General features: G+C 40.8%; 2 protein-coding genes across 4 annotated transcripts; one reads left to right on the forward strand and one right to left on the reverse strand.

Moving 5' to 3' along the window:
* The first annotated feature begins 1,396 nt into the window (after positions 1-1,396).
* Positions 1,397-13,769, forward strand: npy8br (neuropeptide Y receptor Y8b). Of its 3 annotated transcripts, none has more exons than XM_080308919.1 (3): positions 1,397-1,498; positions 11,284-11,503; positions 11,652-13,769. In XM_080308919.1, the coding sequence occupies exons 1-3, from the start codon at positions 1,409-1,411 to the stop codon at positions 12,521-12,523; spliced, it is 1,182 nt and encodes a 393-aa protein (XP_080165045.1). In that variant the 5' UTR covers positions 1,397-1,408; the 3' UTR covers positions 12,524-13,769. The 3 variants fall into 3 exon arrangements, with proteins under 3 accessions (XP_080165045.1, XP_026044537.1, XP_026044536.1); XM_026188752.2 differs by adding an exon at positions 9,475-9,603 and having other exon boundaries at positions 1,420-1,498; positions 11,284-13,769; XM_026188751.2 differs by lacking the exon at positions 1,397-1,498 and adding exons at positions 8,879-9,073; positions 9,475-9,603 and having other exon boundaries at positions 11,284-13,769.
* Positions 13,770-22,421: 8,652 nt separating this feature from the next.
* Positions 22,422-23,284, reverse strand: LOC113033766 (progonadoliberin-1). Its single transcript, XM_026187851.2, has 4 exons — positions 23,136-23,284; positions 22,886-23,036; positions 22,697-22,795; positions 22,422-22,578 (listed from the first exon to the last, which is right to left on the reverse strand). Exons 1-4 carry the CDS (start codon positions 23,144-23,146, stop codon positions 22,531-22,533), a joined length of 309 nt encoding a protein of 102 aa, XP_026043636.1. The 5' UTR covers positions 23,147-23,284; the 3' UTR covers positions 22,422-22,530.
* Between the last annotated feature and the right edge of the window lie 154 nt (positions 23,285-23,438).

Here is a 23,438-nt window from a genome sequence, read left to right on the forward strand (position 1 = left end):
TTTCATATATCAGTAAGCCTCTACATGATAAAGAAAATGTTTTTGTAGTTAATGAAAGAAATCAGTCAGCGCAACTCTTTGGGCTTACATTGTAAGAAGTGAATGTGTAGCCTGTTGGATTACTATCCTGTAATTATAAAGCAGAAAGTTTTTGTTAATTCACAAAAGATTTATTTTATGTTATTTATTTTTACTTTGCAAAAAAAAAAAAAAAAAAAAAAGAAATCCCAGGAATTTCTATAGTGGTGAAAATGTTGCAGGATGTGGCATGGTGGAATAATTGAGAGAATCTCCCACTAAACATTTAAATTTGGAAACTCCAGTGAGAGAAGTGAATATTTTAAAGGAAAATAGTTTTAATCTGGCCTGGAAGGTTTTGCTTTTAAAATAATCAAATGACACTGGAGGGAGGACTCGTTTTAATCAGGGTTCATGTGGATTTGTTGTCATAAAAAGACTGGATTGGAAACTGTTGGTATGCTGGGTTCAAGGAAGAAAAGCCTACTCCGGAATTGGGAGGTAACCAATGAGAGGAAATTGATCAAGACGTGTAGAGGAGGAGCTTGAGAGCTGAAGTGCCAGGATTTGATGTGGAAACCCACTCCCTAGCAAGGCAAGGTTAACAATTCTGACCGTGCCGACTGTGGGCCTTGGATTGCAGGCCAGAACTGCATCTTCAGCCACTAGTCTGCTTCAGAGGAAAAATAAATCTTGTGTACCCCATTTCCAGTTCATTTTCATTAGAACTTATTGCTTTCTTGTATGGAGGCCATTTTTATGGCCCACTTAACAAAAAATAGGAACTTTTCTGTCATTTAATTGTTTTCACTACTTTGGGTGTATTATCACTGTGGGGAAGGTCTTTATCAGAAAGACAAGCTGCAAAATTGATGAAATTACAGTGAAATGTCCAAAATTCCTCCAAAGTTTCCAAAGACGTCCAGTGGGCCACATGGGGTCAAAATTCTTGCCCCTGAGCGTCGTGTTTGACAACCCTGTTTAAAGCTTTTCCTATTGTTAAAGTCTCCCCCCTTACTGTTGTGAGGGACCAAGCAGCCAAAGCAAAGAGGACACAGGAAAAAAATATCTTCAAAAAGGGTTTTCTTTATTTTAACCCTCAAAAAGTCCAAAATTAACAAAATTCAAAACCATACTTAGCAGGCCCATAAAAGAGGTCAACTAAATATAACTCTACAAAAAAGAATTTCCAGAAACTTCAACAAAACAAAGTGAGACACAACTTAACTCACAAACTGACCTAATTACAAAGACACATGAGGGTAACTTTTATAATGATTTGGCCAAACCATTTGAACACAATAAGGGGGAAAAACAAAACACACACTAATATTAACTAAGCACAGAATAACCTAACTAAACCTAAAACACACCTGCTCCTGGTAAGCTCATGGTTGGTCCTGCTGAGCAGGCATTTTGTCCCCAGAGTCCTCAGCCACGCCTTTTGCCCAGACAGGAAACAGCCACCGCCCAAACCCAGGTAACTCAAAGAAAGAGAAACATAATTAATATAACAAAACATTTTAGAAAAACCACACAATGTTACTATGTGCGCGCCTCATAATACCAGTGTTAGGTTTAACCAAATGATTAATGAAGAAAACTGCAAAGCAAACTAATAAAGTGAAAAATGGACTAATTTACCCCTGTGTGGCTGATGCCATCACAACTGTTCATAGTAATTAACTAACAGATCAACAATTAAATGACAGGAAAGTCCCTGTTTTCCTTTTATTTGAAAAGTCCACAGTTTAAAATAAAAGGAACATTTTCTGGGAACTATAAAAAACTTTACATTTCATAATTACAGGACAGTCTGAGCAACAAACTAACCACTTTTCCTGTAATTTTTCACAAAAGGTTCATCATGTAGTTTGATGGGTACGACCCACTTAAGGTCACCATGATATAAGTTTGACATCCTTGTTTTAGGCCAGCACATGATTATATGTGAGATTTGCTGTATTGTTTGGCAGCTTTTATCATTTAGAATTTGCCAAAAACAAAAATTGAAAACAAAAGCAAAGTCGTGTGTAAAAACTAAATACACCCATACAAAACAAAATAAGTGTTCCAGATTATTTGCCAGTGATAAGACCCTCCTTTGGAGAGTGACAGGTGGGAGCTGTCTTATCCAAATCTCTGACATCTAAGATGTGGTGTTCCCATTCTTAGTGAAGCATCTGCTGCTTTCCTACCAAAATACAGAGCTCTCTTAACACCTTAAAAATGGCAGAAGCTATGCATGAGTCTGTCAAGATGTCTAAATACTTTGAAAGAAGTCTCTCCCTTTTGAAGAAAGAAAACATTTTCTGCCAAAGTACTTTCTCAATCTGCATGTGGCAGATGCAGAAAGGTTTCAATCATCTGCCGATTTCTTTGGGACTTCTCCGTATTCAGCCGAAGAGGAGCCTCATACCAACTGTGAATCATGGTGGTGGAAATGTTATAGTTTGAGGTTTGCTTACTGCCCTCGGGGACTGGGCAGCTTGCAGTCACTGATTCAGCTAGAAATTCTGCATCATATCAAGTGTGAGGCCATCTGTTTGAAGGCTGAAGCATATCCTTACTCCTTTCATAAAAGCCGATTACATCTCTGGATATTTTTGCCCCATAAATTAGCTTTTAAAAGCCCAGTTTGCTTGTGGTTATCTTCACTTATGACACTATTATATATGAAAGTGGATCAAGTATTTCATTTCTCATAATGTCAAAACACAAAAATTAAATTTAGATGCATATAAAAAGACTGTAATTAAAAAATAGTCAGCATCCCACTTTCTCAAAAAGTTCAATTTCCCCATCTCTGAATGACAGCATGGGTAGCAGGACAGCTTTTAGTTAGTGCATAGATCACACTTTACAAAATCAGCACATACATGTATGCATAAGGTTCCTTATCACTGCCTGACATATGGATGTATTTATACTAACTAATATGTGCTGCAATATAAAATACTGGCATGGAACAATATTGCTGTAACATGAGTGACTGATCCGTTCTGTCCTGATCATTTCATGCTTACATCATAGGTGAGCTGTAAACAGGGCCATAAACTAATTCCCTAAAAGAAAGACCTTGATCTAACCTGACTGAAACGTGTGTGAAAGGTAAACATGAAGTGTTCAAATTTACGACGGTGTCACTATCAATACACGGTGTGTCTCTAGCACCTTGAGCGTCATTTGTGGAACAAACAATCATAATTCCTTTTAGTCTTACAGATTAGACAGTATCAGCACTACGAGACCGCTTACTACGCCAACAAGGTTAATAAGAATAAGGTTAATAAAGCTGAATAAAAGAAAAAGGAGACACACAGCAGTAAAGAGAGATGCTTGAAATAGCTTGGCAGTGCCAGGAGTTGCACAATCATGTAAATGGAGGTTTGTAGACCTCTATTCTGTTCTGAACACGTGCAGGCTGATTTAAGGAAACCTCTCAATTAAGCGGATTACAGTGTCACACTTATAAAAGGGTGTCTAGAAGTATGTTTGTGCACACAGCGTGCTCAAGCTGCGATTGATTTTACTCCGGGCCAGAAGAAATGCATCAGCAGTCTGTTCAAAGACTTTGACTCCCATGTGTCCCGCCAAGAATCTGCCAGATGCAAAATATCAAAGCGATAAGGACCTGGAACAACAACTTGGCCCAGAGTGGTCCAGTCACCCTCATAAATCATCACATATTCATAAGCACACTGTTAGTGATAAGCTATCGCCGAGAAATATCGGATGTCATCCTTAGCATCAGATCTTAAAATTTACATGAAACTTTATTTAGTTCTCACTCTTCTCTATATTTTGTTTAAACAAAATATAGTCCACACGCCTCCACAGGTGTGGGAGGAGTTCACTCACTGAACTCCTCCCACACCTGAGTTTTTGTTTCAGCTATAGGTGCCTGTGCGACGTTCCGGTTGGCCTTTATCTGTTAGCTCCCTCCAAGGTCCCACAGGCTAGCCAAGCCTGATAGGACTCCTTTAGCTTAATAGCTCCCTTCAGCTCTGATGTCTTGCATCTAGTTTGGAGATTACCACCACGAGAGGTACCAGCCACCTTACAATCCGTTCTTCATCTGTGTCCCTAGTCTCTTTTGGAATACTGTCCAAGTTCTCCCAGTCAGAAAGTTAAAGATTTCACAGGCTGCCAGGCATTCCCAGCAAACCCTCACTATACGTTTAGGTGTGGCAGAACATCAGACTAGCATTCTCCCACACTACCTGATGGGTCTGTCTAGCACAAACCCCTATTGCTGGAACGCCAAGACAATTCTACTATGACAGCAAAAGCAAGACGCAAGTCACCAGAGCTCTTTGTGTTACTCGTGCACGAGGGAGAGAACTGTGACGAGCGCTGTTCCTTCCGCTCAAACCCCAGTCGCTCTTGTCTGCTCCCTCGTAGCACTGCTCTTTATTGAGGTTACATGAATATGCATAAGTTCATTAACAAGTGACGTCTTACATAGGCATACATGTGAACAAAGAGTACCTTGTCTGTGTGTACGTATAGGCATGCGTGTGTGTGTGGGGTCAAGATGTGACTCTGTGAAGACTCCCCACACCTGCTGGTGCCAGAGTCCAGCAGTTCACTTAAACATAAGGCTGTTTCACTCAAACAGATATAGGTGTGTTTGCTATACCATATATCAGCAAGAGAAGATACAACCTCTCTCATGACCCTAGGAGGTGGGTGATCTATGCCAGAACACTCTGAAGAGGCGTGAACATACTCCCCTCTTCACGCTACACAGGGTTGTTACAGACCTAGGATGAGACATTCTTTCAATATGCAATCGATTATAAAACTCTAAGCATATATGAATATATATTTCTAAGCATAAATGACAATCAACAATATAAACCTAACACTACCTGAACCAACTCCCCACCAGGTGTTCATCAGCTCCTCTTCACCTGATTGTCGTGAACATATAGTCGCAGATCTGATGATACAATTACAGACTCAATCATCAATCTGTGACCTAGGGCGTCCTGGTGCCTCGTGCACTTATAAACATCCTAATATTCGAACATTGTTTTCCATATAGACAAACTGTGATTTGCACAGAACTTGACTCGGTTCAGATCAGACAGGCTGTTCCTCCTAATCGTGCCCCTATAGGTCTTTCATCCACTGGCAAGCTGAGGGGACACGAATACCCACCCCTGCCTCCAACCTCATCATGGGCAAGTCTAAAGGAGGAGACTGGTTCCAGAGCCCAAGTCATGTGTTGAGGTGAACCCGACTATATCTCAGCCTCAGACACGAGCTCAGGTTCCTTCCCCGCCAGAGAGGTTACGTTTCATGTCCCCCTGGTCAGCATTAATAGAATTGCCAGGTCTCCGCCCTTGGCTGCTGCAAAACACACATTGTACCCAATTCCTACAGCACCTCCTGAAGGTGGTGGGCCTACAGGAGGGTGGTCTATGTCTTTTCTTCAGGCTGCATCCAGCTGGGTCCCATGGGCTAAGGCACAATCACCAGTTTGCCTTGGAGACCCTATCAGGGGCAAGCACAAAAGCCCCAAACAACACACCCCCTGGGATCACTGGAACACACAAACCCCTCCAACACAGTGAGCTGGCAATTCGACAATGGGCCTGAGCACCATTTAAAGCTCAATTAAACTCTAATTTGAACCTAGGCTGTAGTCTAATATCTTAAATTATTTTGTTAAGTTATTAAGTTTCTGATTTATGTGGGATTTTTCTAATGGTAATAAAGTGCATGTCTAAGTAATCTGTCGATGTGACTAGTTTCATTTATCAGACTGCCTTGCACAGCAGTATGACTTTCTTTCTTTCTTTCCTTACATACCTACATACAAATGCAACTGAGCAAAGTGTGACATTTCACAGCACCACCCTTCCTTCCTTGTTTTAGCTTGCTAGTGTTAAAAACTACACACACTTGTACACATACCTTATGTAATATAAGCTTTCTGTCCAAATAGGGCCCTATTTGAATCAAGTGTTGTGTACAAGCACAGGGGGACTAAATAGCAGATATTGTGTACCAACTGCAGTAAGTGATCAAAGAGTGCTTAAATCTTTTAAGTGACAGCAAGATGATGTTTCCAAAATGTTTAGAACATGTTGTCTGTTTCTTGTTCTACCTTATCATGTCATGTGAAACAAACCTCCCCCTGCTTTCTGGTTGTGTGCACTGTGAACTGCGACACCATTTTTGGCTGGAGAAGCAATGTTCCCTTATCCACTCGAAGTCTTTTTAGACTGCTCCGACTTCACCGGCCACACTTCCTTTTACCGAATCAAGCTGTCGCTTTTCAATCAAACCGACATGGTGACACATGCGGTCAGGAAACACAATTTCAAGTCATAACAGTGCACAACTGTCTAGACATTAGAGATTTGCTCCAAGAAGTGTTTTCTTCTTCTCCTTCCATCAAAACAGCTCCAGTTCAAAGAAAACTCAAAATGTGACTGACAGCAGCGCTGATTGCACAGAGAAAGGGCGACCGCGGCCAAATAATATGGCAATATTGCAGTCCTGGAGCATTTCTTTTTTTCATTTCAGCAGTCCTGCTCTCCTCTGAAAAATATGTGCATAGATTTGTCGTCTTGAGTGACTTGAAACTCGTGTCTCTATGTCGAGTAAACACCCACAGAGCTCTGGTGGCAAGTCATTACACAGTTCTGCTTCTCAGACAAACAGCTATTACTGTTGTTTCAAACAGGCTCCTCTTCATACAGGAATGTGTGGGGACAGTGTGAAGATGCAGTTAAGAATCTGTTGCACAAGCAAGGGAGGTGCAAAAAAAAAGGGTTTAAAATAGTTCTAGGTGTTAGCTGCAGAGGGATCAGAGCTGCGAGCTTATTCTTGATGATGCTTCAGTCGGTTTGGGTGAAGAAAAGCCTGTGATAGGTGCATATGGCAGATTCAGAGAACATTGCCCCTGGGTGGTTAGCAGATATGCAGATCTGAGACATCTCACAGACAATCACAAAGGCTGGTGATCTTTATAACTAATGGAGAAGTCAGCTTATGTCTTAATGCAGGCAGTGTCTATCAGTATTCATTATCAAACTCTGGCAGCAGATGATTTTAAGATGCGTCTCACTGGCTTTGGGGACATAACACACAGAAAGTTGTAGGCACATTAGACGCTGACATTCACATCAATCCAAAATTCATTCTGCAGAACTATAATGAGTGAAATTTGTGCCTGAATTTCTCAGTTCCATATACGGAAACAAAAGCACAATTATGATATACAGTACCGTACAAAACTCTTCAACCACCCCTCATTTATTTATAATGGGAAATAGGTGCTGTGCAGTGATTCATTGAAACGTTTGCAACATAGCATATAGGACAAAAACAGAGTTTATACAATTCTAACAAGCTTGAAAGTCAGTACTTGCTATGATCACTATTATTCTTCAACACAGCCTGAACTCTCTTAGCTACGCTTTCTTGTCATGTCTTTAAGGACTCTTCAGACATAATTCTTCAGGCTTCTTGAAGGACATTCAAAGCTCTTCTTTGGATGTTCCTGCTTTTTGTTATGTTCACTGTTGAGATGATCCAACACTCCTTCAATAATAATATGGTTCAGACTCTTGGAAAGACTAATCCATGACACTATCCATGTATGTTTTTACTGCATTAGAAGCGTTTAGAGCAGGGGTCCCCAACTCCAGGCCTCAAGGGTCTTGCAGTTTTTAGATGTGTCCGTGATGTGTCCACCGTGTTTTACAGATGCTATAGACACTTTCTTCATAAGGAGGTGACTTTCACATACTGTTTGTCTGCTGTTTTCTGTGTGTTTTACACCTGCCACTTCTTCTCCTGTCCTCCAGTTGTCAAGCTACCCCTCAAAGTTTTTAAGCACATGGTGAGATATGCCAACTTTTTTGCCTAGTTGTTATTTGTGTATTGCTTTGTTGGGGTAAAAATACTCTTTTATACCTGTCAAACTGTGTTATCACTGTCAAAGGAGCTTGCAAAGAAAAGCGTCTGGACTTCTTTAAGTTACTTGAAGACGTTTCACCTCTCATCCGAGAAGCTTTTCTTTGCAAGCTCCTTTGACTATGATGATCTGGATGACTGAGAACCTTCACAGACATGTGTTATCACTGATATATATTTTTATTCAACTAAAGAAATGGGAACAAATTACATGTTTTGTGACAGACTGCTCTCCATTAGGTACAATTTTTAAAACTACACCTTTGCTGAATTTCTTGTTATGTGTGGACAAAACACTGGTTCATCCCTTAAGTTAATCACCTTTTTTCATGCTTGAATGCTTGTAAGTCAGGGTTAAGTGAACAAAAAAGGGGGAAAAGGTCAGGAACAAGGCCTGAATTCACAAGACTGAAAAACAGTCAGTGTCCAAAGAAAAACTCTGAAATAGTTTCAGAAAGCCTGGAGAACCACTGATCAAGACCACTTTAAAGAATTAGCAGAAACTCAGGCTCCCTGGAAGCCAAACACAAAAAAAGGGACGACCGGCTCAAGACTTTTGCATAGTACTGGATTTCATTCTATACTTTATTGTTATACAGCAAGCACTGTCTGGTTTTTTAAAATGCGCTAAAAAAAAAAAATAACACGTGAATATAAATTTACTGTGATATTACGGCAATTCCTCATCTGGGAGACATGAAAGCTGACGTCGTTACGAGAAACCTCCGCGTGCCCCTTTTCCAAGAAACAAAAACGGATCATCTGATGTCACTAATACATGTCTCCAGGCTTCAGGTGGGTACGGCCAGCGTCGGTCTGGCTGAACCAAACCATATATCAAACAGCTGAATTTCCCCATTGGCCCCCGTGCGTGTGCGAGAGCGCGTGAGTGCGCGCGCCTGCGTGCGCGCGTGCCAACCACGGAGAACTTATTATGTAAGATGTTCCCAGTCGCATCTCTGCCTGCAAGTGTGAGGCATGAGGTCGCTTTAAGAGACATCTCAGCTCCTACCAGTGGTCCTGGCAGGACACCACCTACCTCCTCCTCGACCACAAACTCTCAGCTTTGTCTCACTTGATGCACAGCGGCGCGAAGAAGTCCTGGAAGAAATAAGACTCGGTAAGAAACGGTGGCTAATTAGTGTGCCATTTCCTCTGGCTTCTAACTCTTGCAGGTGGCGATGGGAGTGAGTAATTAAAATTCCCAGGACGGTTATTTATTTTTCATCATATGCTAAAAGAAAGCTCTAATGACCTTTTTCTAGGTGATGGCTCTCTGTAGGCTCGTGCGTTCTTGCGCGTAGAGTTTTTAATAACCTGATCGCTCGCGCTGGGATTGTTGATTCCCGTCGCTTGTCGGTCTCCCCAGTCCAGTGGGATTTCCTTCCTTCCCTCGAAATATTTGCCCCCCTGGTCAGACTGATCTCCAAAATGACATGCTTAAAGTCTAAGTGGAGCTTTATATTGGACATTTACCGGTTTGTGATGTGGAAATGATTGACGAGTCTCCCCCCCGGACAGAAAAGCAGTTGGCATCTACCAACAGAGGTCTCCTTCACCTGTCCGGAGCTGAGAAAGTCCGCCCAAGTGCGAGCAGACGCACAGCTGCAGAGAGACAGTGGATCCAGGACAGAGCTACAAAGACCGAGGGTAGGGCGCGCGCACACAATCATACTATCATACTTTTCATTGATTTATGCGTTTCAGCCTCTGTAATAATTCATGTGCTGACTTTGTGTCTTGGCAAAGTTGTTTGGTTTGGTGACAGAGCAGGGATAACAACACAGGGTGGGGGGAATCTACATTTTGCATTCATCTCTATTTCGAGATAAATCCCCACGAGATATAATTTCTCCTTCTGTGTGGTTTTTTTTTCCCCCTGCAGTGACTTCACACATTCCTCCCATTCAGACTATTTTTATTGTTTCCCCACCCAGCAGGTTTCCTACTTGTGTGTAATCTGGAAATAATCGGTATAATTTACACATTAAGGATGAAATCTAATGTCAGCTTTTAGCAAAATTTCTCGTTACTTTTGCTTCTACTCCTCCGCCTGCAGACACCGCACAATGGGAAGCACTGCATCGCTTCACAAGTCCAAATTCTGTCATAAATATTCTGCATCAAGGCTCTGAAGGATGGGTCTTGGCTACATGTCCGCCATATGCGTTGAAACAGAGTCAGACTAAGTTTGGCACCCAGAAAAAGATTGTGTACCACAAATGAATTCAAGTCATTTTAGCCTCCAAGTTCAAGTATATACCTGAGTTATTCTGGTTCTATCTGTGTACCGCAGACGAAGCGACACATTCTAATAGGACATCAGAGCTCATTATCGAGACAGCCACGAGCAATTAATGTCCTACCTGTCAACATTTATCATTGTTAAGGAGTGCTCAATTAAAATGATAAATACTTTCCATCCTTTGGTGATTTAATCCTGTCAGCATGTTTGCAAAATTATTTTCTAGGGAACTGAGCTGTGGGCAAACATCTCAGTTAATCAGGGCTCTTTTTACTGCTGTGCATACGCACTTACAATAATTATACACATGCGGATACACACACTACTCAGAAGTCCTTGGCCTTGGTGGAGTGGAATTGTATTTCTGCTGTTTTCCAGTGCAGCCGTTTCTCGGGAACTGTAAGGACTGTGAGGCTTCTGTGAATGTCCAGTGACGATGAAAGCTGTTACGGACAGAATAAATTCCCATCACTTGATAAGAGTGATTGGAGGGGGGGTGATTGTTTCTGAAGGAGCAGTCATTATCACTGTTATTGTGATGGAAATTTGAACCAGCATGCCATTACAGCGACGCCGCAAAAACCTAGATCTGTGCTTTTTCTCTTATGATATTCCATCAGTGCATCATTTATTCTCATTGCCTGCTTGCAAAGATTTATAATTTTAAAAAAAGTGGGGGTCTGTGTTCTGCTCGTGATATCTGCATAGCGAGATTAATTATCCCCTTCATCAGTTTCTGTTTTTGTTATATGGAAACTACCTCTGCTGCGTGCGAAGTTGAATCTCCAATACTGAACACACTCTTTTAAAAAGACACTTGTGGAATGGCATCCTGATGCGCTGCACATTTTAAAATCCTATCCTGCAGCATGGCAATCAGTTCTAATGGGTAAAATGAGCTTTTTAGCGAGCGAAGGTCAATTTCCTGTCATGCTGGTGTGTTTGTGGTTGCTACATTTAAATTTGAGCAATAAACCGAAGTCTTCATTTCTTAAAATTCCATTACTGTGAAAATAAAAAAAACTCCAATGATGGAAAGTTTTGTTAAAGGTTGCACATTTCTTTTCCTGTTTTCTTTTTTCCAGGCCACAAAGGAAGACTGCTTTAAAGACTGGCTGAGCTTAAGGATTAGGGAAAACTCTTATATCATTCATAAAATAATTACAGCAGGTGCTGCAAAACAATCTGGTTCGATTGGTCCTCTGTGTTCGAAGCGAGCCTGGGAAAACTATTGCCATGGAGCTGCAGCACAGCACCAATCACAACCAAGCCTCGTGGAATTCGACCGAGGACTGCTTGCTGTCGGTGAGTGGCACCACGTTACTCATCATTGCTTACAGTACAGTCATGGCAGTGGGGCTCATTGGAAACTCCTGCCTGGTGTTTGTCATCACACGGCACAAAGAGATGCACAACGTGACCAACATCTTCATTGTCAATCTGTCCTGCTCAGACATTCTCACGTGCATTATATGCCTGCCGGTCACTATTATCTACACACTGATGGACCACTGGATCTTAGGAGAGACCCTCTGCAAGCTCACACCTTTCATCCAGTGTATATCAGTCACTGTCTCCATCTTCTCCCTCGTTCTGATCGCCATGGAGCGCTATCAGCTTATCGTCCACCCGACAGGATGGAAACCCATGGTAGCCCACTCCTACCTGGCTGTGGCTATCACCTGGATTGTGGCCTGCATAATCTCAGTGCCTTTGCTTTCCTACAACGTACTCATTTTGCCTTTTCAGAACTTCAGCACTCCACTCCCAATAAATGACAACTTTATTTGCATGGAGCAGTGGCCGTCAGTTAAGGAACGGCGAGCTTACTTCACCTCCCTGCTCGTCTTTCAGTACTTCCTCCCGCTTATCCTCATCATGGTCTGCTACCTGCATGTCTACCTTCGCCTGAGGAGGAGGAAGGACATGGTGGACCGCAGCAGGAACACCGCTCAGAAAAAGAACAAGGGCTCCACGAGAATAAATGCCATGTTAGTCGCCATAGTCGTGGCTTTCGCCCTCTCCTGGCTCCCGCTCAACGTCTTCAACACGGTGTTTGACTGGCACCACGAGCTCATCCCGTCTTGCAGCCATGACATCATCTTCTCGCTGTGCCACCTCACTGCCATGATCTCCACCTGCGTCAACCCGATCATCTACGGTTTCCTCAACAGCAATTTCCAGAAACAGCTCAAGTCCACGCTGCTGCGCTGCCGCTGCTGGGCCGTGGTGGAGAGGTACGAGAGCGTGCCGCTCTCCACCGTCAGCACAGAGGTCACCAAGGGGTCGATTTTGAGCAACGGCTCTGTCAGCAACAATACGTAAATCCATACTTTTTTTCTTTTTTTTTCTTTTTTTTTAACTGAAAGACAAAGAAAGCAGCTGGTGCTCTTCAGCCTTTATTGTGTCACTCTCCAGAGATTTTCTTTCTTTCTTGGTTTGACATTTGCAAAAGGTAGACTCTTCAGGACGGCAGTCCAGAAGGAGCAGGCTGAAGAGCCCTAAGCAGGATGGCAGGTTGTCCTCCAATCAGTATGAGTCCACATGTAAGAGGAAAGAGAACGCAGTGATGGTGCAAAGGTTGGACAGGTTTACAGGATATTTACAGTATGTATAGTCTTTTCCCCCACGTGCTGTCGCATATAAAAAAGAGGAGATGCCTTTTTACTCTGTTACACCATGTTTTCTCTCTGCAATGATCTGCTTGGAAATCATGTTTAAATGCATATTAGCACCCCAAGAGAGTGCTGGAAGGACAAAAAAGCAGGTGGGTCGTGGAGCAGCAAATGTTTTTATTTTTATTTTTATTTTATTTTTTATTTTTTTTATCTGGTGTTAATAGTGATGACAAAAACATCGAGGGGTTGTGAACTGCAACATGTAAATGATTATCAACAGAGTAGCTTAGAATACAACCAAAGGAGGGAACATTTGTGCATTAGATGTAGCTCTAGGCGGAGGACTTACCGGCATCATTTTAATGCATTTCTTATTACCTAAACCCGCCACCGTTGTCGCTTTAATGGTCTTTTGCAGAGAACCTTGGCAAAAGATGAATGCATTTCATGCTGTTTGACACGTCCATGCTCCTGTGTGTGTGTGTGTGTGTATATAATACAGATGTGTAGGGGGGTCATAAAATGTGCGACACAGCCACCATTTCTCAATCGCAATAAAACAAAATAGAAGTGGCAGTAAAGGACAAGAGCGGGCTCCTTCCGTTGTATATAAGATAAAGCACAGTTTTAGCGTGTGGTGTGCAATAAAAAGCACTGTGTAGCATAGCACTATAGAAAGTATCTCTAGGAAATGTGTTGTAATATTTGCTTCATATTTAGCTCTTGTACTGACTTTTTTTTTTTTAACTCTTTTCTTTGTTTCTGCCTTGCTTTACATGCTGGTTTGAAGCTGTCATCTTGCAGGTCAAGTTACCCAGGAAAGTAAATGCTACCCTTTGACCAGAAGGCTGGTCATTTAGCGCTGGTTTGATATATTTTTTTGTGTTATATAGTGTACATGGGGGGACCCTCCAAACCCTTCAACTTCTAAATATTAAATATTTCAAACTCTTTGTTTCTTTCTGAGGTCAAATTCTGTGTGCTGCCTCAGTGTGCATTATTTAGAAGGGGGAAGTCTGAGATCACAACACATTTTAGATGCGCTCGTAGTGTTGAATAAATCAGTGTTGTGTTTGGTGCAATAGATGTTAAACAGCACGGGAAGGGGAGGAAAGTGTATGAGAGATCAATGGGAATTAGTGCTGAATATTCATATTCGGGGAATGCCTGCTAACGCTCATGCTTCGTCCTGTCTGAAAGTGAGATCAAAGACCAACTGCGAGAGATTTTTTATTTTTTTATTTTTTATTTTATATTTATTTTATTTTTGCTGCCAGGTGCCTTGTAGCTTTTATGATATTTCAGGAGGTCGAGTGTAAGATGTTTTCACACTTTACAAAGACCCAAACCTGTTCACCTGCCATGCTGTTTTCCAAAAGGCAGCTTAGCCCTGAAGAGAGCTCTCAGGTCCTTGTCAGCATAATTGACTGCATGCTTCTGCTGGCCTGTGCTGCCCTTTGCTGACTTCCAATCCCCTCTCCTTTCCCATATTTCACTCCTCTAGTCTGTTTCCTTTCAGAACACCAGCCGAGTGAAGCAGAAGTGTTCATTCCCCCCGCCCTTGCAATAAAGGACCCAAGATGCCAGAGGTAGTTGCAAACTCCAGTGGCACTTGACAACGAGTGGAACCTAAATTAGCCCCCCCCCCCCCCTTTTTTTTTTTTTTTTATTACATTGTTACCAATTGTAACCCAGTCTACAAGCACATTACTGCACTACGAAATGAAGCTCAGCTGGAGACAAATACTTAATGAGTCCACAGGGCCAGTCTCTCCTTGTCAGTCGAGCTGTTCCAGGAAGACTGGGATCTTGGCTCTGTGCATTTTAATTTAGAGAGATTCTCTTTTTTTTTTTTTCTTTTTTTTCTTTCTTTTTTTTTTTTTTAAAGGGAAAAAAAGAAAAAATCTCTCCAGATCACAGGAACAACATGAACTAGTTGGCCAGAGATTTGCTCAAGCTGTTGTTTTGAGCATTTCAATTCTCCTCAGTCATATTCTTGCTTTCCTTTCAACAGTGAGAATGATGTATAATTCATCTTGCTTTACCTTGTGTCAATATTCATAGCAAGAGGATCAATATTACAGTGGAAACCTGAGGGGTTTGTGCTGCCTGTGCCAAAGGATTTGTGAAGAATTACAATATAGATGTGCTACAGAATGATTTTTCAGCTTGTACTCTTTGCTGCAATCTCATGAGACAAAGTCAATGGCACCTCTGATCCCGGCTGAGAAAGAACTAATCTTTAGACTTTGGCAGATGAAAAGGTCAAAGGAAGACCAGCTGCTGATTTTCGAATCCCAGTCCTGGTGTTATGCAAATACCGACATCCGTTAGACATGTAGGTTGTTCATTTACAGGTCAAACACATAGATCGGCTAGGTCAATATTTTCTTGTTCCCTTATCATTCTGCTGAATTGCCCTAATGGTCCTCCCACATTGTGTTCATCAGATCTTGCAGGGAAGCTTTATCGTGACAGTGTTCAGTTTCATCTGCTGATTAGCAGATGAAACTGAACAAACACCATGACAGCGAGAATACATGACCACCTCCAGAATACAATTCTGCGTGTCTCCGGTATTAAAATACATCTGGAAATTATTTTTTTTTCTTTGTAGACTGCAAGATATTTCTTGCCTTCATTTGCCTATGTGTCTTCTGTACTATTCAAAATAACACACACACAGTTGCTTCTTGCATAATGCAAGCAGACTTGACAGCTTGGAATAGCAACTCCCTGATTGGTGTCGGCCAGGTTGTACTCACGATTTTCTGTTGCGTGCATGAAAAGATAGATAGATAGGGTCTTGGCCTCTGCGTCCGGCCTTCCATTTTCTTTGAGGAAAAGACCACAGCCTCTTTTAGTTGCCTGGTTACAGCTTCCTCGGGGTATTCAATGGGTCTCCTTCAAGCTGACACAGAGCACCAAGCTATTAAAGTCACTTTATTAAACACTGACAGAGGAGCTGCACAAGGCGGAAGCAGTTCAGTGGACCCATGTCAGCCAAACAGTCCTACGTAAGACATGATTGCTGAGGATGCTTGATGACGCACAGCAACTTTCCTTTTGACTTGCACTGGCTTGTGATAGTTACATCACAGCAAGCAGTTTTTTTTTTCTTAAAAGAGCATTTCTGGAAGTTGTAGCAGGGAAAGCACAGGCGTGTGTAGCTACATTCATATTGGCAGTATGTCATTTGCCTGTGTCAAGGCCAGTTAATATTGCATGGTTTATTGCAAGGACACCAGGAGGAAAGGCTTTATTAAAGGAACATTTTCATATTTTGGCAAAGACACAAGAGTCAGGTTGGAAATTTCATTGCAATTCTCACGCCTGAAAAGCAAATATGAGATGGAGCCAGGAGCCGAAGACACTTTAAAATCTGATCCAGATCACCAGAGACAAAACCTTTTTGTTTCTGCTTCACAGTCAGATCACATATTAGCCATGGGTTTGGTTTTGTTTCTGCTATTTTAAATCCCTTTATTATTATTTTTTTTCCAAGAATGGATGATATTGAAGAGTTAATGTGCGTTCACAGACCATTCAGCTGGGGGAACAGTGCACCCTGGAGTAGCGCACTCCCAGCAGACAATATATAAGACCACCTGCAGAAGCTGTTTATAGCTTAAAGACTAGAACATTTAGGTCCTGTTCAAGATTGCCTGAAGTATAAAAATGACCTTTGCACAGAGTCAAGTCTTTTCCAGCCTTTATATAAAAATATAGCAGATAAAACAGAGTTAGTTTCTTTTCTAACTCTTTCCAAGGTTTTTTTTTTTAAAAAAAAGAAAGCTTACTTCACTGTAATTTCTTCGCAATACACTTTCTCTTTAGTTTCACACATAAAATTGGTCTCCAGATTCAAAGCCTACAGAGTCTGCCAGCTCCATGACTAAGGCCCCTGTTCTCTCTTATTAGTTCATCTATTCTCAGGCTGGTCTCAGTGAGACTAATTACAAGTAACCTGGTGGACCTCACAGCTGGTGGGGGGTCCATGCTCAGCAGCAAGGAGCTCGTTTCCTTGTACAGTGTGATTTAAAATCTGCTGCTGATGTTCCTCTTGAGGGAAGCAACAAGAATAATAATAGCAGAAGTTTCTTATAGTCAGTAATGTTTGATATTTCAAATGGAGGGTGGTTACTGTACACAAGGGCATTGATCTCCGGTCGATATTTCATGTCCTGCTGCGCTGTTGCGTTTCATAGATGATTCAGCCCTTATCAAAGCTCTTTAAATAAAGGACAATACTTGACCCATGTGGTGTGGACTGTATGCTCAACCAAAGTAGCAGCAATCTCATCAGTAACTACGGAGACGATTTTCTGTCGTGTGTGTGTGTGTGTGTGTGTGTGTGTGTGTGTGTGTGTGTGTGTGTGTGTGTGTGTGTGTGTGTGTGTGTGTGCCCCAGTAACACCAGAGTGACAGACAGATTGAACTACTGTGAGAAAAAACAAAAAACACTTTCCATTGAAGATAAGAGTGCGGCAGCCCCACTCGCTCTTCAGCAGGATATTACAGGCTGCTGTATGGATGTCAAATCGTCGTGATGAATAAACTTCGATTTCTTGTGCAGTTTGTTTAAAATTCGAAGCACACATTGGCCCGGCTGAATAATTGTGCTTATCAAACCATAAATAAGCACTTTTATAATGCAGAGGAGATTGCGGAGTGCACATGAAATGGACTGAGCGAGCTGTTGCGATACAGTAAATTGGCTTCGGGCACATGTCCTGTTGGAAAGCAAACACAGTAATGTACAGTAAATGTCATTAAATGGTGCTCTTGACGGGATCCGGTGCAGTAGGGAGGGGGCGGCAGTGGCGGTCCTAGCCTGTTTGGCGCCCCAGGCAAATAGGGTTTATTTCTGGGATTTCACACAACCCAGGATTCAAATCATGAATAGATAATGGGCTTGGATTTACAACATTATGAATGCAATGTGCTCTATTTGGAAGCAGCAGGTCTCCCTCCCCTTTCGACTGGTTGTGTGTGAGACTTTAAATCATCAAACTGTAAATTGTAAATTTTCAATTGTTATTGATCCCTTTACCCCGAGTCCTAAAGTGTAGGCTATATTTATTTTCTTACTCTTCTTATATTTATTGTTTGTTTACTTGCACTGCTGTAACTGGAGCCTCGTCGTCTCATCTCTCTATATACTGGACTGTATGTGGCAGAGATGACAATAAAGTTTACTTTGACTTCAGCAGCAAGCAGGCATACCGAGGGCTCTCGCGATCACTTTTCGCGTATAGAATTTCGAAAAAACATCGGCGCAAATTACAAGTCTGTATCATGATGTCTGGTGTTTTCGTGTTTGCTGTTTTGTTTTTATTTTGTTTTATATTGTGAGTTGGTTATTAGATGCTGCTCCAGCCAGCCAGAGAACTCCGCCCCCCACCACGATGCCGCCCCGTGTCGCCCGTATCAAAACCCTCACTGGGGGGCGGAGTACAAGTCCACGCAGTAGATAAAACCTCAGAGGTACTTGGAGAGAGCATGCAGACTTTACAAAGTTGCAGCTCAATTTGTGAACATGACAGCTACAAAAATATCACACCGACACTAAAACATGGAAAGATGGACTGTCATGTTGTTGTCTAGTGACCCCTGGTGGCTAGAGACGCTGCATCAGGCTCGTGTGTCCTGCTGGAGCCAAAAACAAGTATTTAAAAAAATAAAAATTTAAAAATAAATTAAAAAAAAATAATTATATATTATTTATATATTTATATATTATTATATATTTATATATTATATATTATTATATATTATTTTTATATATTTATATATATATATATACATACATACATACATACATACATACATACATACATACATACATACATACATATATATATATGGGGTTTTTTTTTACCACAAAACTACATTAGTACACACGCCCTTATTTTTATTCGACTGACCAACACACACACACTCCTGCTGGATGGTTTTAGTTGTGGGGTGGAAAGAAATGTGTACTGGAGGACCAACTTTTGTTTTAATGCTTACAAAACCTACATGCAAAAGCTGCGTGGGAACAAACTGTGTTACCACACCCTGCGATGCATTACTAGGACAAAAAAAAGACAAGTAACAGCGGAAGACAGACTGGTTGGGCTGGGCTCCTCCCAAAGAGAAATAAAGGTAGGCACACAAATGATGGCAGACCAGCACAGTCCTCAGACTTAAACCCCAGTCAAGCTTGTTTGGGATGAAGCAGACGGATGGGAGCAGCAGTACTGACTGAACTGAAAGGTTGAAAAAAACGAAGAGGAAACAGAAGATGTGAGAGGGAGAATTTAAAGCTGAATAGAAAGACAAATGTATAAGAGTATGAAGAAGTAGGGTGAAGGAAAGGATGGTGAACTGAAGGGATGAGGGAGCAAAAAGACCGCTTAAAAAAAAGAGAGAGAGAGATCCAGGTGGAGGGCACAAATGGCAGGTATAGGTTCAAAGGGTAGGAAGATGACAAAGTTAGTGGTGAGAAACATAAAGGATTATGAAGATGAAGGAAAAGGGAATGATGAAGAAGGATAGGAAGCTTCTTCCCAAGCATGACCAATAAGGTGTAATTTATACTTACATTTGCATATGTCTTTCTGAGGTAGAGAGATGTAAAGGTCAATGAGTGTAATAGAAAGAGAACAGAAAGTGTGGAAATTTAATATTAATAAGGAAAAATATGGCTAAAAGGGTTGAGAAAGATAGGTCGCTCAGCAAGAAGCACAAAGATGACATCAGTAGAAAGAAAAAGAAGAGGGGTAGTAACAGGAGAAACAAAAAGAAACTGGATAAAATGGAAGAAAGATGAATGTGGAAAGAAAAGAACGGGGAACAGACAGAGTAGTCTAATCCACAGAGTAGACGATTAGTAAAACTGATCAGAGAGAAAGCAACTAGTTGGAGGGCTACACTCCTCCTCCTGAATAAAGATGAAAGAAAATTAAAGACAAAGTGAGAGAGAGTGTGGACAAGAGATATTGGAAGATTTTTTTTTTTGGTTTTTTGGTTTTTTTTTAAAAAAGCCAGTAGAAGAGAAAGACTGACAATAGAGAGGTCGAGTTAAAAAACAACAACCCAGAAACGAGCGGAGTGACAGGCTACAGAAAAGTGGATGAAGATCTGTTAGATGGCTTGGTGAAAGATTAAAAAAAACAAGGCTGAGTGAAAAAGTAAGACAATCAAGATAGAAAGATCAAAAAACACAGAACAGAAGGTGTAGACATGAAAAGAGTGCAGAGGGTCCAAAATAAGGATGTAGGATACAAAGTAGAGAGAGGAAGGAATGAAAGTAGACAGAAAAGGAAGGACACAGAAGCAAAGAAGATGAACGCACAAAGGCGGGGAGGGCAGAATGGGAAAAGAAAATGCTAGGAGACAGGAGAGGGTGTGACACAGAGGCAGAAGAAGCTGGAGAAGTGTATTAGAATTACAGAAGGTGTGAGGTGAAGCTGGAAGAAGATGAAGAGGACACAACAATGGCAGAGCGATGGAGGTTAGGAATGAATTGTATAAGCAGAGCAGTGGGGAAGATGAACAAAAGAAAGAGAGGATGATTAAATGATGGAACAGAAGCACAGAGAGGAAAAAGTACAGACTGTGACTGAAAGGGAGATGAGGACGGGCTGATGGTTTTAGGATAGGAGGTGGGGGTGCAGGATGAAGGAAAAGGTAGATAAAGAAGGTGAAGACTCAAGGGAAGATGAAAGAGGGGAAGGAAGATTGCTGAAGGAGCACACTGGAGAGCAGTGGAAGTGTAAAGGAAACGGAGAGCAAGGCAGGGTTCAGAGGAAGAGGGGTGCCAGAGGCCATGACAACTCGATACAGGATAAGACGATGTAAAAGAAAAATGTCAAACAAAAATTGACAGCTGGATGGAAGAGAGAGAAAAGCCAAGGGGGTGGGGGATAGAGGGGGCTGGAAATATAAGAGGGTTTGCATAGATAAGAAGGAAAGTTAGAAATTTTGATGAAGGGAGATGGAAAAAGAGAACAATATGGCTGAGAAAGTTAGAGGAAAGGCAGATAGGGAGATAAGAGATACATCATGTGATCGTCTGTGCCAGAAAACAAGCAATGTTGAGAGAGGGGAGCTGAAAGCAGGAGCCAAAGAAGACAGCCAGAGAGAAAGGCTGGATGGACGAAGGCGGGAGATACTGGAAAGAAAAGAGACATAATAATAATAATAATAATGATAATACATTTTATTTGAGGGCGCCTTTCAGAAACCCAAGGTCTCCTTGCAAAAAACACAATTAATAAAAGGAACAGTAGTCATAAAATACATAAAATAAGTTAAAATTACAAAACAGAGCGTGACAACAGATAAAATCAGCATTAAAGCGAATAAGCCAGTTTAAACAGGTGTGTTTTGAGCTGTGTCTTAAATATGGAGAGGGAGTCAATATTTCTTAGTGCAGGAGGAAGAAAGTTCCAGAGCTGGGGAGCAGAGCGACTGAAAGCTCTGTTCCCCTTAGTGATAAGGTGTGAGGACGGAACGGTAAGATGAGTAGCAGATGATGATCTGAGAGGGTGGGAAACAGTGGTGATATGGAGCAGGTCACACAAATATGAAGGTGCAGATTTATGGATACATTTGAACGTGAGAAGTAAGATTTTAAAATTTATCCTGGCTTCTATGGGCAACCAGTGAAGCTGCTGAAGAACTGGGGTAATATGAGCACTTAACAGAGTGCAAGTTATGAGCCGAGCTGCAGAATACATGGCTCTTTCCTGCTTTCCAGTTGGAGTCAGTCACAGCATCTACTACGATACACATCTACTAAGTCAAAAAAGGTAAAGAGGATTTAAATAAAAAATATATACATATGAAAAATATTTTTCATATTATAGTGCCATAAACATACATACATACATATATATACATATATATATATATATATATATACATATATATATATATATATATATATATATATATATATATATATATATATATATATATATATATATATATATACATATATATATATATATATATATATACATATATATATATACATATACATATATACATATATACATATATATATATATATATATACATAATTGTAATTAAATGGATTTTCAGTGTATTTTATTTGAAATTATTATTAAATTATTATTATATTTAGATTTAAATACTTCAAGGTCCACTGATGCACCAAAAAGTATCGCGTATTTGAGATATTAGAAGCAGAAATATTGTTTTTAAGCAGAATTAGCAAAAAATACATTAAAAAAATACATAAAATTACTATTTTCTAAAATTATAGTGTTTCTGAAGAAGAATTGTATTGTGTCATTTTTAGTTGCCAATTTGTAACAATCTTCCAAATCCCTACACGACAATACTTACTGTACATAATACCATTAACTATCCCAAATTTATGCATATTGTTGTCATTGAACTGTGGCTGTAAATTTTCTCCTTAGCCAAACTTGACTAAAAGAGAAATTGTCCATTTGACATCAAATACAAAGGGCTTTTTTTTCCTGGTACTGTTTGCTTGGATTTGGGTCATAAGATGAAAATAAATTAATAAATCGAGGTGCTGTTGCATCAAACATTACAAGCAAACTTAGCAGAAAACAAATTCAGTGAGTTGAAAGCTTTTATTTATATTTTAGATAATAAAACAAGAGCAACATTCACAAAAAAATGTTTTATGCTTATATAAAAAATGAAATGTAGAATCAAAGAAATCTTTCATTTCTTGAATGTCCGGTGTCCATTTTCCCTTTCGGCCACACTCGCCTGAAAGGAAAGGAGAAAATTCTTTTGAAAATGAGGTCAGGTCTTTGCCTGCCTTTTGACAGCAATGACAGATGCATCAGTGAATCTAAACATCGAATTATTCAGGAGAAAAACTTACAAGAAGTCCTTTCACTCTGTACATTTTGGCAAAAGGTGATTCCTCTGCACAACCGAAAACACTGCAAGGTGCTTCGACGCGTGGGAACTCTTCAACCATCTTTTGTTGAGGAAAAATGAAGAAACATTGCAGTGAAAAGCAACAGCTGCTAATGTACAGATAAAGAGTTGCTGTTAGACTAATGCTTACATTGCCCAGTGTGTCTGAGAAGTTGTCCAGATCCCTCTTCCCTCCTGGGCTCAGTCCGTATGACCAGTGCTGACAGCAGCCCTGTGGAAACACCGTCCCTGCGAGCAGCAGCCACAGTGCCAAGATTTTTGCAGCCATTCTGAGGATAAAGCTTCACATTTTGCACGTAAGCATGTTAATGATAGAATTTTTCCCCCATTTAACTCCAGATATTGTTTCAGTCCTTATCACATTTCAGATAAGACCTTACCTTCTGTGCATTAGACAAGAACTTCTGATCTCTTCTGCTGTCCTTTGTGAAGTCTGCTGCACATGATTTTCCAAGATTTATATAACTGTGCTTTGTTTCCTCCAACACTTCACTACAGGGGGTCACAAAGTGGGATTAAGCAACACTTGGCAACTCTGGCAACCCACAGAGCTGTTTGAACAATTGCACCTGATGTGTGATTTTTGCAGTTTCTGATCATTTTATGATGTACTTTGAACTGACTTCACAAGATATATGACAGTTATTCCAGAACTGCTTTGGTATGTTTTTCACCTCATGTGT

This window comes from Astatotilapia calliptera, chromosome 12 (assembly GCF_964374335.1).
Source record: "Astatotilapia calliptera chromosome 12, fAstCal68.1, whole genome shotgun sequence".
Lineage (NCBI taxonomy): Eukaryota > Metazoa > Chordata > Actinopteri > Cichliformes > Cichlidae > Astatotilapia > Astatotilapia calliptera.